Source organism: Notechis scutatus, chromosome Z (assembly GCF_049901735.1).
Source record: "Notechis scutatus isolate UNSWTSFEM ecotype Mainland chromosome Z, rNotScu1.2, whole genome shotgun sequence".
In the NCBI taxonomy this organism is placed as follows: domain Eukaryota; kingdom Metazoa; phylum Chordata; class Lepidosauria; order Squamata; family Elapidae; genus Notechis; species Notechis scutatus.
The window spans coordinates 88,610,698-88,625,982 of record NC_142025.1 but is presented as its reverse complement, the minus strand read 5'-3'; the positions used below and the strand labels follow the sequence as shown (position 1 = coordinate 88,625,982).

At 35.9% G+C, this 15,285-nt stretch overlaps 1 protein-coding gene across 2 annotated transcripts in view; it reads left to right on the top strand.

Moving 5' to 3' along the window:
• Positions 1-376: 376 nt before the first annotated feature.
• Positions 377-15,285, top strand: part of MYO1D (myosin ID) — a 137,996-nt gene continuing 123,087 nt past the window's right edge. The window contains exon 1 of one of the 2 annotated variants that reach the window (XM_087946587.1): positions 377-589. In XM_087946587.1, the coding sequence (XP_087802713.1) occupies positions 495-589 (95 nt within the window). In that variant the 5' untranslated portion in view covers positions 377-494. The remainder of the gene's footprint in view (positions 590-15,285) is intronic. The other variant, XM_026683674.2, reaches the window with a different exon arrangement.

The window sequence follows — 15,285 nt, the reverse complement described above, 5'->3', positions numbered from 1 at the left end:
AATAAATAAATTGAAAAGCTGGTAATTCTCGGGTTTAGTGTGCACCTATTTTTGACACTTTAAAAGAAGAAAAAATCGTGATGCAGCCTGACACAAGGTAGATCCTGAGTTAATAGATTACATGAGCGATACTACGGAAATAATAATAATAATAATAATAATAAAAACTTCTGAACTTTATACGGCATACAATGAGTGCACGGACCTAGCTAGGCCGCCAGGTGGCGGTACAACTGTTCAGAGGTCGCAACAGCCTGGGCGTAGCTTCTGTATGATGGGGGAGTCAACCCCGCCCAATTCCCCTCCTTCAAGATTGACGTGCCTCCAGTAGCAAGGCGGCCGCTCAGGTGTGGGCGTGGCTGCTGTGGAAACCTTCCCTCTCGCTTTTGCTGAGGCTGCCGGTGGTTGCGGTGACCGGTTCGATTTTACACCGCCCGTCTTTCCTGGTCGTCGAGAAGAGTGGCTGCCCGTCCCGCTGGCTTTCTGGCAGCGCCATGGCAGAGCTGGAGAGCCTGGAGTTCGGCAAAGCAGATTTCGTGCTTCTCGACACCGTGTCTATGCCGGAGTTCATGGCCAATCTCCGGTTGAGGTACAGAGTGGATGACGGGGGCGAGAAGCGGGGGGAGAGTTGCCCCTTCCTGCCCCCCATTCCAGGGAGGAGCGGGCGGCAGTGGCAGGTGTTCCTCCCTTTGCTTTCGTCTCTCGTGGAAAGTGAATCGGTTTCATTTCCCATCGCCAGTTAAATGAACCCTACTAAAACGAATGTCCCCTAGCCAGGTGTGACTGGATTGGGAGAAACGCAAAGCAGGGAGAAAAGCTATTTATTATTTGGGTGGGAGATCATCATGAAATCCTACAGCTGCTAGGTAGACCAGGACATTAAGAACCCCAAAAAGGCAAACTACGTCTGTATTACTGCCAAAAAAAAAAATACCTGGATGTGGCTGGGAAATCATTGGTCATAAAGTTCAATCTAACTTTTTTTAAAGGTCTTAACTTAAACATTTGGACCCATGTGATCATTGTTTGTCATAAAAGTAATCTAGCTGAATCAAAAGCAGTGGGATTGCTTCTTGGGACTGTTAAATCCCAGCTGCTACAACTAATGATCAGGAATCCTGGAAATAGTTGTAATCTCTGAAGCAGCCTCCCTCAATTCGTTGCTTTCCAGAACTAGTTAAAGTTGGAGGAAAGGAGGGAGGGAGAGGAGGGTTATGGGTTTGGGAAGAAAGTTAGCATCATCCCTCATTTAAAAGAGTTGCAAGGGTTGAGAGAGAGTTGTTTACCTATGACTTCATTGGGAGCAGAGTTGAAAAATTTGAATTAAAGACTTCCTGATTCATGCCTTAGTTTTTATTCAGTGTGTTAAATCCACTTGGGGAGGTATTTATATCTTTACTAGATTGGGTTTGAATGTGGAAGCCTTGCTTTTAAACAGAGGATATTGACTAATATGGCTACTGTATATTACTCTATTAATTCTTGTAATAACATCACTCACAAAAAAATTTGTTGGCTCACTTTTATAATGTAATCTTCAAGCCTTCCAGAAGTCTATTCATAGAATGTAACTGGAATATCTGCTTTTTATAGGATTGAATTTTGGGGTTGAATCTTGAGTAGCACAACACCTTACCTCAGCTTGATATCTGCCTCAATAAAATCATTCAAATAATGGGTAAAATATCTACAGTGATTTTACTTCTTAGGAGTAGAAATAAGTTTTTATAGTATACACAGAGTCCATTAAGGGCAAGAGGGACGTTGATTTTTTTAATCCCATCATATATTAGAGTCATAAAATTGTCTAAAATTTTCATCTCCAACAGTTTACATAATCCAGATGGACATCACACAGGATAGGTAGATTGCAGAAAAGATCCCAAAGACACCGCCTCCCGTTAGCATGCAACTGTAAATTGGAAAATTAAAATAAATTGGAAAATTAAAATAAAGCCTATTTTTGTTATGAAATGTTTCTATAGAGCACATTTCTACATTTCTACATCTGACATTCTTGATGATTTCTGAGTTTGGAAACTGAATGTATAACCCAGTTTATAAACTGAGTGGGTGAAGAATCCCTGGCCTCCAAATGTTACAAAATGATAAACCAAAGAATGTGACCGTGCTAGCTGGGATTGTTGGGAACAATAGTTTAGCAATGTATGGGCAGCATAGGTTGCTTACTCCTGGTGAAAATCTGTTTGGTCTTCTGTTGATTTCAGTACAATTTTCAAAACAGTAACTTTGTTTTGGATGACATATGAATTCACTTTGATAAATAGCACACATTATAATCTTATTCCTCTTATGCCCTGTCTCATTACGGTTATGGTGCTTTTTTAATTATTTGCCTAAATTTAAGTATGTCACCTGGATATGGAATAGTCATTATGTGGCATGATTTAATGTTCATTCTGGAGGAACTCCATGTATATAATGGCACAAATTATTCAATTAATCAACACAGAATGAATGTTTGTGACATAAATATGCTTGGGTTATATAGGCCTTTAGCCTAATTTATATGAAGTAACCTACAGTTCAGATTTAATACATCTGTTTGCACCATTGTGTTGGTTTGTCTGGGATACGTGTGTTTCAGCTTGCTTTCAATAATCTCTCAACAATCTGTTTCCCATAGACACTACAAAACCAATGTCTTGTCTTTCAGAACCCTAGAAAACCATTTGAAATTCCAAGAGAAATTCTGTCTCTGAAGTCAAGCAAGTACTGTCTCTCTCATGGACCAGTTTGAAGGGGAGGACAAGCCATCCCTACCTACCCACCAGACTCAGCTATTGTGCTGCAAAGCTTTTATAGCTCCTCTTTGCTAGGCAGCTGAGCTGGCTGAGGAGAGGTCTTGAAGGGGCAGGGCACCATCAGCCCAGGTACAAGTTACTTTTAGGCAACCTGCCCTCTCACACTAGAATTGACCAGCACCTGAATAGAAAGCATTTTAATAATGATTGCAATTGCCAGTCCCAAATTCAGAAATCAAATCCACAGGAAGGCTAAAAAAAGCTTTTATTGAAATTAGCTACAATAATGGAATCCTGAAAGTCTGATTATGTTGTACCTCTTCCTTATTGTTCAGTAAATGGGAAGGTGTGCGTTTGAACTAGTTCTGTTATCTTGTTGTTCTGGAGTTTAAAAGTGTGTCAGATCTTTTTATTTAGACAACAGCTTCTGCATACAGATAGTCCTTGACTTACAACTCACAATTCATTAAGCAATTGTTGTAAGTTACAAGAACACTAAGAAAAGAGACTTAACAACCAGTCTTTGCACTTCAGACATTCCCATGGTCCATTATCACAATCTGGGCATTTGACAACCTGCTTGTAGTTACAATCGCAGCAGCATCCCAGGGTCATGTAATTGCCATTTATAATCTTCCCAGCCTTCTGACAAGCGAAGTCAGTGGGGGAAGCCAGATTCATTTCACAACTGCATGATTCACTTAACAACTGCAGTGGTTTGCTTAAGCATTATGGCCAAAAAGATTGTAAAATCAGGCATGACTCATTTAACAATCACTTTTTTTAGCAATGGAAATTCAATTGTGGTCATAAATCAAGAATTACCTGTATCTCTATCAAAAATTTTAAATGCTTAAAATGTAAACCTTTATTACCTGTTGTGCTTACACTACCTGACTTCTCCATGGCAAACAGTTGTGTTGGAGTTATTTCTTGACACAGTAGGTTAGATGAGAATAAAGACAAGATTTCTAGCAGCTTTAGTGCAACAGTATTTTCTTCTTCTTTTGCCTTAACAAAGAAAATACTGTTTTCCATAAGAAGGCCAGATCGTGAAGGTCTGTTAGTGATATTAGCTATGATAAATAGGTAAAGTCTTCCTGTTCAGAAACAAGACTGTTAGGTGCTAAAGGCCAAATGAAAGATCTATTTATTTCATATTTTATTTGAAAATTTTCTTGCTTAAAAATTAAAGCAGGTAACTGAACTCCCTTTCAGTTTACCCAGTATAGCCACATGGAAAGGACATGGTAATGTTGCAATCCAACATCAGGAATGACATGTCACTGATCCTGTCTTAAAGCCATATTTTATTCTTGTGCATAATAGTTGAATTCATGTACATCTGTAAATGTCACTGTATTGGCTACTTGTTCTTCCTACTTGTTATATTTCTAGGTAGTTTTAAATGAAAAGGCTGTTTTTATGGTGAGATTTGACAAGAGCTTATGTTAAAGAAAAGCGTAGGAAATTGCATTTTTAATCATATTTACTTAGCTAGCCTCTTGGTTGGAAGTAAAGTCTATTGGCAAAGTAAGTTCCTTGCTATTTCCTTGAAGGGTGTATTTCACTGAACGCTGCTAGGTCAACATTCAATGTGTGACTCAGAGATGGAAAGGAAAAGGCAACCTTTAAATAGAGCTCTTAACCAGGACAGTTGAGAATTGTATATCATCTTGGATTCTAGAGAGTTCAACAAAATAAATGAATAAAAGTGGATTAACACAAAAAGGTATCAGTAGAATAAATTGATGCATGACTATGAACACTAGGAAAAGTGAATTTCTGCAAGAATTGTCCAAAGTAGGTTTCCCTGTATTGATTTTATTGTGTATCATTCTTTCTACTGCCTCTAAGGTGAAACGGCACCTACTTTCATTGCCTCACTTAATTTGACTTGGGCCTGGGTTCCTGGGATTTTTGTCAAGGGATATCTGGAGGTTGGTTTGTTTATAGTTTTTGCTATTTTATCAATGGTTAAAGTAACAGCTATCACTTTCCCCAACTGCTAGTACAATAACTGTTGTCCTTCTACCCCAACTCACACATATGAACCTATGACCTAATATGATACTTCATTCAGGGCATTTAAGAAAATAGAAAATGGGGTTCAGCAACTGTTTTAGAGGCAAAATTGTGTTTGTGTTATCCCAAACAGTGTCATGGCCATTTAACAATGGGAGGGGAAAAAAGTATTGGGACTCAGGCAGCATACACATTTGATTTTTAAATGTAACTACTTGCTGCCACTATGAAACTAAAATCTCTCATTTTTTCTCTTACACCTGATTATTTAGCTAGAACTCAGTAGTAACCTTGGCATCTACAGTGCTGGTAGGACAGAACATAGCAACCTAACATCTATTCCATTTCCCCACCATGATTGTGGCTGTTATGTTTCAGAACTTTAAAATTGCTTTTATGCACAATGCAAATATACAACCACATCAGCACATAATTACTTTGATTGATCAGTGTTTGATTAAATTTGCTTTTACCTTTTAAAAAACAAAAATGAAGATCTGCCTAAAGCTTGTAGTTACAATCAAGTTTTCACAGTTTTTTTTTAAAAAAATACTGATTGTTGTCTATTTGCTTTTTAAAATGTGGAAAACATACTACTTTTGATGACCAGGTAAAATACTGGAAGAAAAATTATTTGTGATGCTGTTGCTTTTTTAACTGGAACCCCTGGAACATTAGCAGCTAAGTCTCCTGAAAACTGTTTTGTGCCTATGAGGAGAGAGATTTCTGAGGCAGCAAGGAGGGAATTCATTGTACTATTGCCAGTGAAAAGCCAAATTCACCACAAGAATGTCCCTACAACCCCCGTAATTCCAAACATATCACTTCCTTTATGGAAGCATAGACAAATTAGACAGGGAGTTGTCTTAAGATCAGTTAGGCACAAAATTTGCTTTTCCACCCTCTTTTTCTGCCTGGGAGAACAGACCAGCATAAGATGATTTAAATTTTAAAATAATCTAAGGTATCATTTTCTACAAGATTTACAATCCTCCACTTTTGTGTACCTAGGCTTTTCTTCATTTATTAGCAATAGCTTCAACTATCTTCATTTCAGTTAGACTTGTAATGCCTTTATTAATAAAAATGCTTCTATATATCATTATTCCAAACAGCTAACCCCAAATCTAATATATGTTTATGTTTTCCATTGGAGCCACAAAAGTAACCAATTTACACTATAAATTGGTTACTTTTATGGATAGAATAGAAAGCATAGATATATTTTAGACTTTGGGTTAGCTGTTTGGAATAATGATATGATGATTCTCAACTAATCAATTAAAATAATTGTATAATTACCTCAGATCTCTAACAAAGATATAGTTGTCAAATGTGTTAAATCCAATTAAAGGTATCTGGTAGACTATGTGTAAATAGCAATAGTTATAGAATCCCAGCTATTGGGGTAATTTGAGAGTATTTCCAGCAGCGCCAACACAATTTTCTGAGCCTAATCTGTGGATTGGCCTCTCTGTTCTTTTTTGCAAAAGCCAATTGTATAGAACAATTTCAATATGTTGATCCATATTTAGAAACCACTGTAATTTAGATAAAAATAACATATATGCCACACTTGTGGTCAAGTGATTTTTTAAAATCCTTATTTGCATAATGTAGTATCTAGTGAATTCCTAATAGAATATCAACTAGTTACAATTTTCCCATAATATTATTTTTAATGGGTAAAGGGATTAGGTCGGGTTCTAAATTTTGTTCCTGTACTAATTAAAACACACATGTCCTCTTCATTAATCTGAAGATCCTTTTCTGGATGATAGGTGCATGTGTGACCACAACATTTTATTGCACACTTTCATTAATATTACAGTGATCTTAATCACTGGCTAAAGAATTGAAAAATAGGAATGGGCACTGTAATAAGAAAATTAGAATGCTGTAATAGATGCTTATTTTGCTTTGGGCTGAAATTTACTCCTATTTCGTCTAACAAATTGTTTTAACCATATGGACTGATTCACTTTGCTTTGGTGATAAAACTCCATCATAGTCTAGAGAGCAATAATGAAAAAGAAACTTCATTCACTAAGGTACCTTGGCAAGTTCTTTACGTATTTACAGTGCTTATGTTCAGGCAGCAAACAATAAACTCACACATACTGAACACAAAGACTTTTTAATAATTTTCTAATGCTGAATTTTTAAAAGTAACCCTGGTTCTATTTGGAAAATGGCAAGCTATTTTAAATTTCTTTCACTAAGGATTGAAGGAAAATCACCCAGTGCTATAAAACCTGTTGATCCAAAGGTTTCTAATAATCGAAAAACATCAAGCAAGCAATTTTTGAAAGTGATTAGAAAAAGAAGTAATGCAAACTCCATGCCCTTTAAGGCGGTGATCTAGGTGGTGATCTAGGATTGAGCAAGATAGCTATTTCCTCATCTCTCGGAGGTCTAAATCCATTGGACATCACTGTCTCCTCGTGAGAAGCAACTGCCAAGAGCATTTGTGGGCTATCTCAAGTCCTCTCCTCAACCAAAGAGGAATTATGAAAAGTCAGACTTCTTGGCTGGCTCTTCATTCCACCACAGTGGTCGATTGTACTTTTAGTGGAATCATCTTCACTAAAGTCTTTACTTGGAACAATGCTTAACTATGTCCTTGTGACTCAAATGCAGTGGAATCTTTGTCATATTTCATTATATTGCCTTTTTAAAGACATATCAAAAAAACCTTTTGACCAAATTTTCTAGGTCATACAGAACTTTTCTACATCCAACTATCACTGACTGACCAGCATGATTCTATATTTTTGGCAGTGGCCAAAATCTCTTAACAGTGTGCTGCTTTCAATGTTAGAGGCCACATTTTAACCCAGTAAGATAAATACTCTATTCCTGATAAGGAGTTTAGTTTTTCTTTCTGTTTGATTTTATTGGTTTTATCTGTAAAGCACATTTTTCTCATTGTATATATGATCTACAATAATAAGTTGAATAATCAAACAATACAGGTAATCCAATTATGAAAAAAACAGGATTGGAAATGTAAAGGTTAAGTGCACACATGATTTTACCATTTTTTTGCTGCAATCATTAAATGAATCACACACAATTAACCAAATCCAGCTTCCCTCATAGACTGCTTTTAGGAAGTCAGCTAGGAAAGTTGCAAGTGGTATCCCATGGCTATGGGATGCTGTTATCATTGAAATAGTGCAATGATTGCTGAATGCCCAAACCATGATCCCACAACCACAGAGATATTACAACTATCCTAAGTGGAAGGGCCAATTATAAATTACTTTTTTCAGTGGCATTTGTAATTTTCAGTGATTGCTACATGGATAGTTGCAAATCAAGGACTACCTTGAGGAGAGTTTGTACTTAATATTAGGTATACCCTAACTGGGCTGCAAAATCCAGACCTCTCGATGCAAATTTTCTATTATCTCTTTGCAAATTACAGTAAATACATCTATTTCCTGCCTTCAATAATAGCCTGGATTTTCCCATCCTAGGTATATGTCTAATAACTGGGTCAATTTTTTTGTTTCAAAATCTGTTTGTCTTTCCAATCTGTTTGCACTTTCTGTTGCTATTGCTGACGTTTTATGCATGGGTTGTCCTAGGTGCTGATACTGAAGAACTTAGCGGTTTTATAATTGCAGCTTATAGTTGTTGCAATTAGTAACTTTGAACAGGTACTGTCATAAAAGACTAATAATTAACTTTTGAAGCAATTTAATACATTGAAAGGCCTTATATCCTTGAAGCAACCTTTTTATCTTTGGTAAAAGGTGTTCTTCCAACTTACTAAATACAAATCACATGTTAAGGTGTTTTGGTCTTAAAAGGGCCATCCATTTAAGAAACCAATCAGTTTTGAGAAATATTTATGATGTGTAATTAGTATTTTATTTCTCTAAAGTTTCTGTGGGGAGGATGTAACTACAGGAGATGACTCTTTACTTGGCAGGCTTAGTCTATTCTTGACCTCGCCCTCCAAACAGTATCAGTGTTGCAAAAGCAGAACAACTATTTTGCTTTGGGTGTATTCCTTGTCAGTAGTAGTGCTTGTATCTTGTGTATAGTTTTGCAGTTTGTCAATTATTTTTGTGAATCCTTTCCATGTTTGTACACTGCTTTTCAGAATGTACTCTGTTATTCTTAGCCAATGAATTTGTATATATACAGTAACTCAATATATCTGGGGGGCACCACTTGAAGAAACAGTGGCACCTAGACGTGAGATATTGCTTTTTGCTAACTACAAATATCAGGGGTGGGATTCTACTAGTTCACACCTATTCGCTAGAACTGGTTGTTAACATTCTAAGCAGTTCAGAGAACAGGTTGTTAGAAGAAATTACTGGCCTAATCCTGTAAGGAAGGCAGGAAGGAAACATTCTGGTGTTGCTTACAGAAACTGCCTCTCCGTTAACCCTTATTACATTCTTGGCAGTACTAGACTTCCTGTCTCAGGAACTTCTCTGGAGTTTTTTCCCCCTCCTTTGCTGGTACTTTGCTTGTGCGGAGTGACCATTCAAAGTTACAATGGCACTGAAAAAAGTGACTTATGACCATTTTTCACACTTAACAACTGTTGCAGCATCCCCACAGTCATGAGAGGCCAGGCGAGGAGATGCATGCCTTGATGTGAGTGATATTGAGTTGGCCACGCCCAGCCAATAACATGGCCACCAAGCCACGCCCACCAACTAAGCCACACCCACAGAACCAGTTGTTTAAAAATTTGAATCCCACCCCTGACAAACGTACAGTATATTGTTTTGGGATTAGGCTATATTATTCTTAATATAACAACAACAATGCATTTCCCTCCATAACCAACTTTCCTGTGGTGTTTGTAGGTAGCATTCCCTGAGAACAAATGATTCCTTCATATATCTTGCTCGCTATTTTATTACAAAAGCTGTATAGAACTCTATCTCAGATTAATACATTAAAAAATAATGGCGTTGATTTGCTTACTTGAGCAACTGTTTCCACCTAGACAGAAAATGCAGCAATTTATCCCCTGAGGTGTTAAGAGAGGGCAATGCCATGATAAATAGTTTTCTGTAATTAAAAAAAATCAGATCTTAAAGATGAACATAGCTTCTATGGCTACTTTTAGCTTATCCTGGATTCTGAAAAACAGAAATTGATTTTCTTCTGTATGACAGCCTTTCAGATACTGGAGCAGTTCTAGCATTTATTTAAGAAAATTATGGAAATCAAGAGAGCCTTTTATGCCAAGATAAAAAGACAAGAAAGATACATATTTACAGGAAAAATGACACAATTGTATAGAAGAACTACATTTATAAAAGAATGCCAGATTGATGATAACTCTGAAGTCTAGATCAATAAACTAGTCAGACATTCTGGAAAGTGGAAAGTATTGCTAACCACAAAACTGCAGCTATAACGTGGTTTGTATGCAGACTATGGACACAAAGCAGTGGCCAAGGGACTAGAATAGATCAGTTCATATTTCAACATAAAAAGAAAAGCAGTGTCAAAATTTTTGTAAACGATTTCAAACAATTGCATTTATTTCATGTGCTAATATGATAATGCTTCAGATTTTGCAGTCCAGACTTCAACAATACTTAGAATGAGAATTGCCAGATGTACATACAAACTGGATTCGTGAGAGAAAGGGAGAGATCACTTTTTAACATCCAGTGAATATTTTTTTAAAAAAAATAAGGGAATTCCAAAATAAGTATTTACAAAGGCTTTTAATTGTGTAGCCCAAATACATTGGAACTAGCTCTTTAAATCTGGGTGTAACCCAAGTGAATTAGTTACCATATTATTTCATATGCCTATTGAATAATATAGTGACCAAGAAGGAACACCTTAAGAGTGAACAAGTTAGAATGCAGTTTGTAACAAATAAATGGTGAAGGAATGTGGTAAGTCATCTTATTTTAACTTCTTATGAGAAACAATGGACTAAAAAAAATAAAAACTGGAAATAAAGTTTAGGGATGAAATATTAACAATCTCAGATGTGATATTATTTTGATGGTTGAAAGCAAAGAAGACCTGAAGAATCTCAGGCTGAAAAGCACAAAAGCTACTTTGCTTGAAAAACTAAGAACATGAACAGGCAGTTCCAAATCAATTCGGTTCGATAGAAGTGTAGTAACAATATTTCTCTTCGTAAGCTCAAAAATACTAGATGAAATTGAATCAGATTGAACACTGAAAACACCAACAGTGAAACTAAAACCTAGTATCTTGGATATTTAATGTCCATTAAATATGGACATTAAAAAGAGCAGCATGAAAAATGCTTAGAAAAAATGGATACAAGAACTGAAAAGAAGTAGTTATTGGTAAACAATTCAGGTGAAATGAAGTCCACTGAGCCACAAAGAGCAGAGATAACTGAAGGACTGAAGAACCATCATATATTCCTTTTCAGTATATAAGTTGATTGTTCCCAATATTGTGAGCCCCACTATGTAGTCCAAGGCAAGACATCAATTCCACAATAAGACTAAAACCACGTTTATTAATATTGGCTATAAGCAAAGACTCTTAAAAGTCTGACGGTGCTTTACAAGCATTCCTGGAATTAGGGAGGTGTCTGCCTGAGTCACTTGCATATTGCTTGGTAATTGGCTTGGCCCTTCTCAGTAAGGTCGTCTTCCTTATTCTATACAAACATTTTCTTTGCCACTTCATAGAACAAATAATATTAGGCCTTTTTTGAACTTATCACCTTGTAAATACTTGGTAAATCTTTGTTTTCTTTTTTTAAAAAACCCAGTCCATTTAGAGTGATAGCAAGATAAGAATTTGAAAGATAAGTTTGTATAAATTGAGGGATTAACTATAACTATTTTTATATAGTTTACAGTTATATAACTATATAAAAAGTTAACTATATAACTTTTGAAAATATTGAGGCATTGTTGGTATACTCATTGCAGCTCAGTTGTTTGAGGATTTTTCTTAAGAGTTCATCCACTCTCTCTCTTGGAGATAATTCCCAGCTCTGATAGTAAGGCTCACCTGGCAAAATGGAAGAGCACACACCATGGAAGTTTGTTTTCTTTTGCTTGATGATCAATGGTCAGTAGATTCTATTTTATGCCAAAACCTAACTTTGCCGCCGTGATATTTGGGAGTTTAAAAGACCTTCTAATGGTTCATAGGGGAATCAGCTTCAAGAAAATCTTCCACAAGGTCAGCAGCATTTCTTTGGGGGAAGTTTTGATCTCTTCAAGAGCCAAAACCAAAATTTCCATGGAGAAGAAGACACCTTAGCCCAATGAGAGCAGGTAGTCCTATAGTTAGCCAATTGGAGCCCAGGAAGTGATTGATCCTCCAGAGGTGATTTCCTCATGCAACCTAGAATATTTGCATAGATTCCCCCCCATTTCCTGTCAGATTATTTTGATCTGGCTAAAACCTGTCTGAGTGGTGGCCTGGCTCCAAGATGGAAGCTTTTTTGTTTGGACATAACAATGGTAAATGGGTTATTATATTAGAGCTGGGATATGGATAATGTATAGGTAAGCCATTAGATGAAACTAGAAACTAGTTAAATTTCCAAAAGTCACTGTAATTGGTAGGTGGAAGATTCCAAGATTGTATACTGTTATGGTTGGCTGGGTGCTTTCTTGAGAACTACAAAGATGACTTATTCCTTCCAAGCCTTGCTTTTTATGATTATGGATTTTCAGTGCCAACTGTGAAGGAAGAAATACTAACAATCTGCTGTAACTCTTCAGATGTACTGTTCTTAAACAAACAGTAAATGTTTGCTATTTCATGCCTTTGATATTTGATATGATCCTATTTGACAATTCTAGTTAACTTTCTTTTAATCTCTCAATCAAAGGACCAATGTATTGTCCAATTTAAATATAAGTTAATCAAACATGGGTCCCTGGTTGTGTGTGTGTATATTCTCAACTATGTTTCTGGATTTTTTTCAGATAAATTCAGCAGCTAAGATCTAGTATGAATTGATGCAAAATAATCTTCCATTGGATAAAGACCTAGCTCTTAATTGAAATCTGTGCCATTTCTTATCAAAGATGTATTCAGTAGACCTCAGCAAATTTTGAAAAAGGTGCTTCAGAACATGCAGAAACATGTCCAGAGCATATTTTTATTTTAAAAAATTAAATAGCTATAGTGCTTCCTTTTCTAGCATCACATAATTTCTGTGAAAGCTGTTCTCAGTTGTCTATCTGTTTGGTTATTTGTGCATACCATTGTAAATAGTTAGGAGTAGTCTTATAGGCAGCGTGTGTGTATGGAAGATGCAGCTCCTCTATCATTTGAAAAGAGGTGCTTTATACGTACTCAGCTGTGTTTTGAAGGATTTTCACAGCCTTAAAACACACTATTTCTTTTGTTCTTGAAAATTACGGTATGTTAACAACTATTCAGATTAATATATATCTTGAGGTGTGGAAACCAATGTTGGAGTATTATAATACAATTGAATGACAACAACCCACAATGTATAAAAGGGAGGTGGAAAAGCAAGGATTGTACACCTGCCTGAGGCATAAAAGTTTTCCTTAGCTAAAAGTGGAGTGGGCAGTTTCAATTCTGAGGGAGGATGACATGCCAGCTTTAAAAATGTTAGTTTTGCAACTACTCAGGTCTTTGGAATGTTTATGAATAAGTCAAAGTGGGTGGGATTAGGAATAGAAAAGAAACCTTTATCACACTTTGTCTCTATTTTGCAATAGGATCTATAGGGTATAAATTTAACAGTATTGTCTAATATGCTGGCTATCTTTAATAGAACTTACATTTCAAACCTTGTATGTAATTGGTAGGTTGTCATCTAATCAAAAACCTTAAATGCTTGTTTTCTAAAGTAACAACATAACAAACAATTACATACTTAAAATGTTTTTTGAATTTTAATTTTTACTATCTTAAATCTGTTAAAAGATAGGTCTGTTTCATTTTTTTTTTTTGTTGTTACGGGTAGAACACAACTTATGGCCACACTTGAGCCAAAATATTATTAAATGAATGTAGCTTCCCCATTGACTTTGCTTGTAGAAGGTCACAAAAATCGATCACATGACCTGGCACACTGCAACCGTCATAAATATGAACCAGTTGCCAAGTATCCAAATATTAATCACACGATCATGGGAATGCTGCAATAGTCATAAGTGTGGAAAACAGTCATAGGTTGCTTTTTTCAGTGCCATTGTAACTTTGAATGGTCAGTAACAAATAGTTGTAAGTCAAAGACTATCTGTACTTTGAATAAACCTGTTCTTAAGAATATTTATTTCCCCAATTAAAGCAATCTGTACATGTGTGCTGAACTTCCTATAGCAAGAGGAACTTCTTAGACAAGATTTTTCTTGAAAAATTTGATTCATTCCTGTTTTTTGCCTTTTTAAAGGCAGCACCCATTAATAATGGTAATATTGTTTACCAATTATCTATCTTAAAAATGTGGAATCTGATTTTCATGCCTCCCTCCTCTTTTGCTTTTCTTAATGCTAATTATTTTATATCTTACACAGTCTGGTGTAACTGAGGAAGAAATTAATATTAATGCAGGTTATAAACTTTGCTACAGGCAGTTTTACTATGTGGAATCCAGTATATGATTTATTTTTATGTGACGAAGTGGGACAAAGATTAATAGCTGCCACTTAATTATGAAACTTGATTATTTGGGGGAAATTATGAATATGTTCATATATTGAGGGGAAAGTCATGTTTAAACCTTTTTTGTTGCTTATTGTAGAGTGAACTGAGTTTACAGATAATGTTACAATAAATCATGGTTTACCTCAGGAATGAGTAGTTTTGGGGGGTTTAGCCTTGTGATTTTCTGGAAGTTAGCAGGAAGCTGTTTAGTGACATGGCAACATTACTAGAAAAAGCTGAAATATTTTTAACTCATGTTTTGAAGGGGTTGAAGAGGTACGAAGCCCTCAAAGAGTAGTGTGGACTGAGAAAATTGTGGTCATTCAAATTAATTATGGCAATTTGTCTATCACAGCCCTCCTGTTTCTATTCTTGCTCATAATTGCATTGCATATATGTTTGTGTGAAATTTGACCATTTTTGCTGCTGTAGGATATTGACTGAGTGTCAGTGCAGTTTATGGTGGCAAATGGACTCCTGGAGAATCTATGTGAATTGTCTACTCTTGGTTTTCATCCACAGTGTTTAGGTTCAGATTCATGCAGTACTTAAAAACTTCTGTGTTTTTTTATTTATATTTTATCATTATTAGCTCTTTGGATGCTAATAAGTGCAAATTAGCAGTCTGTCTAATTAATTCTGTGCAGCTTATATTGTTACTTATACTGTTGATACGTGTTAAAGAATACCTGCTTTTGAATCATTTTTAGCTGTTATTTCACTATTCTAACGCAGGATATGGAAACAAATGTTAAATTATTTACTACTACTTGTTGATAAGAAGTTGTAGCTTGTTAGGACTTGTCGGATAATGTGTCACCCTCACTTGTTTCCCTGTTGGAATTACATCATTTTTGTACTGTCTTTTTTG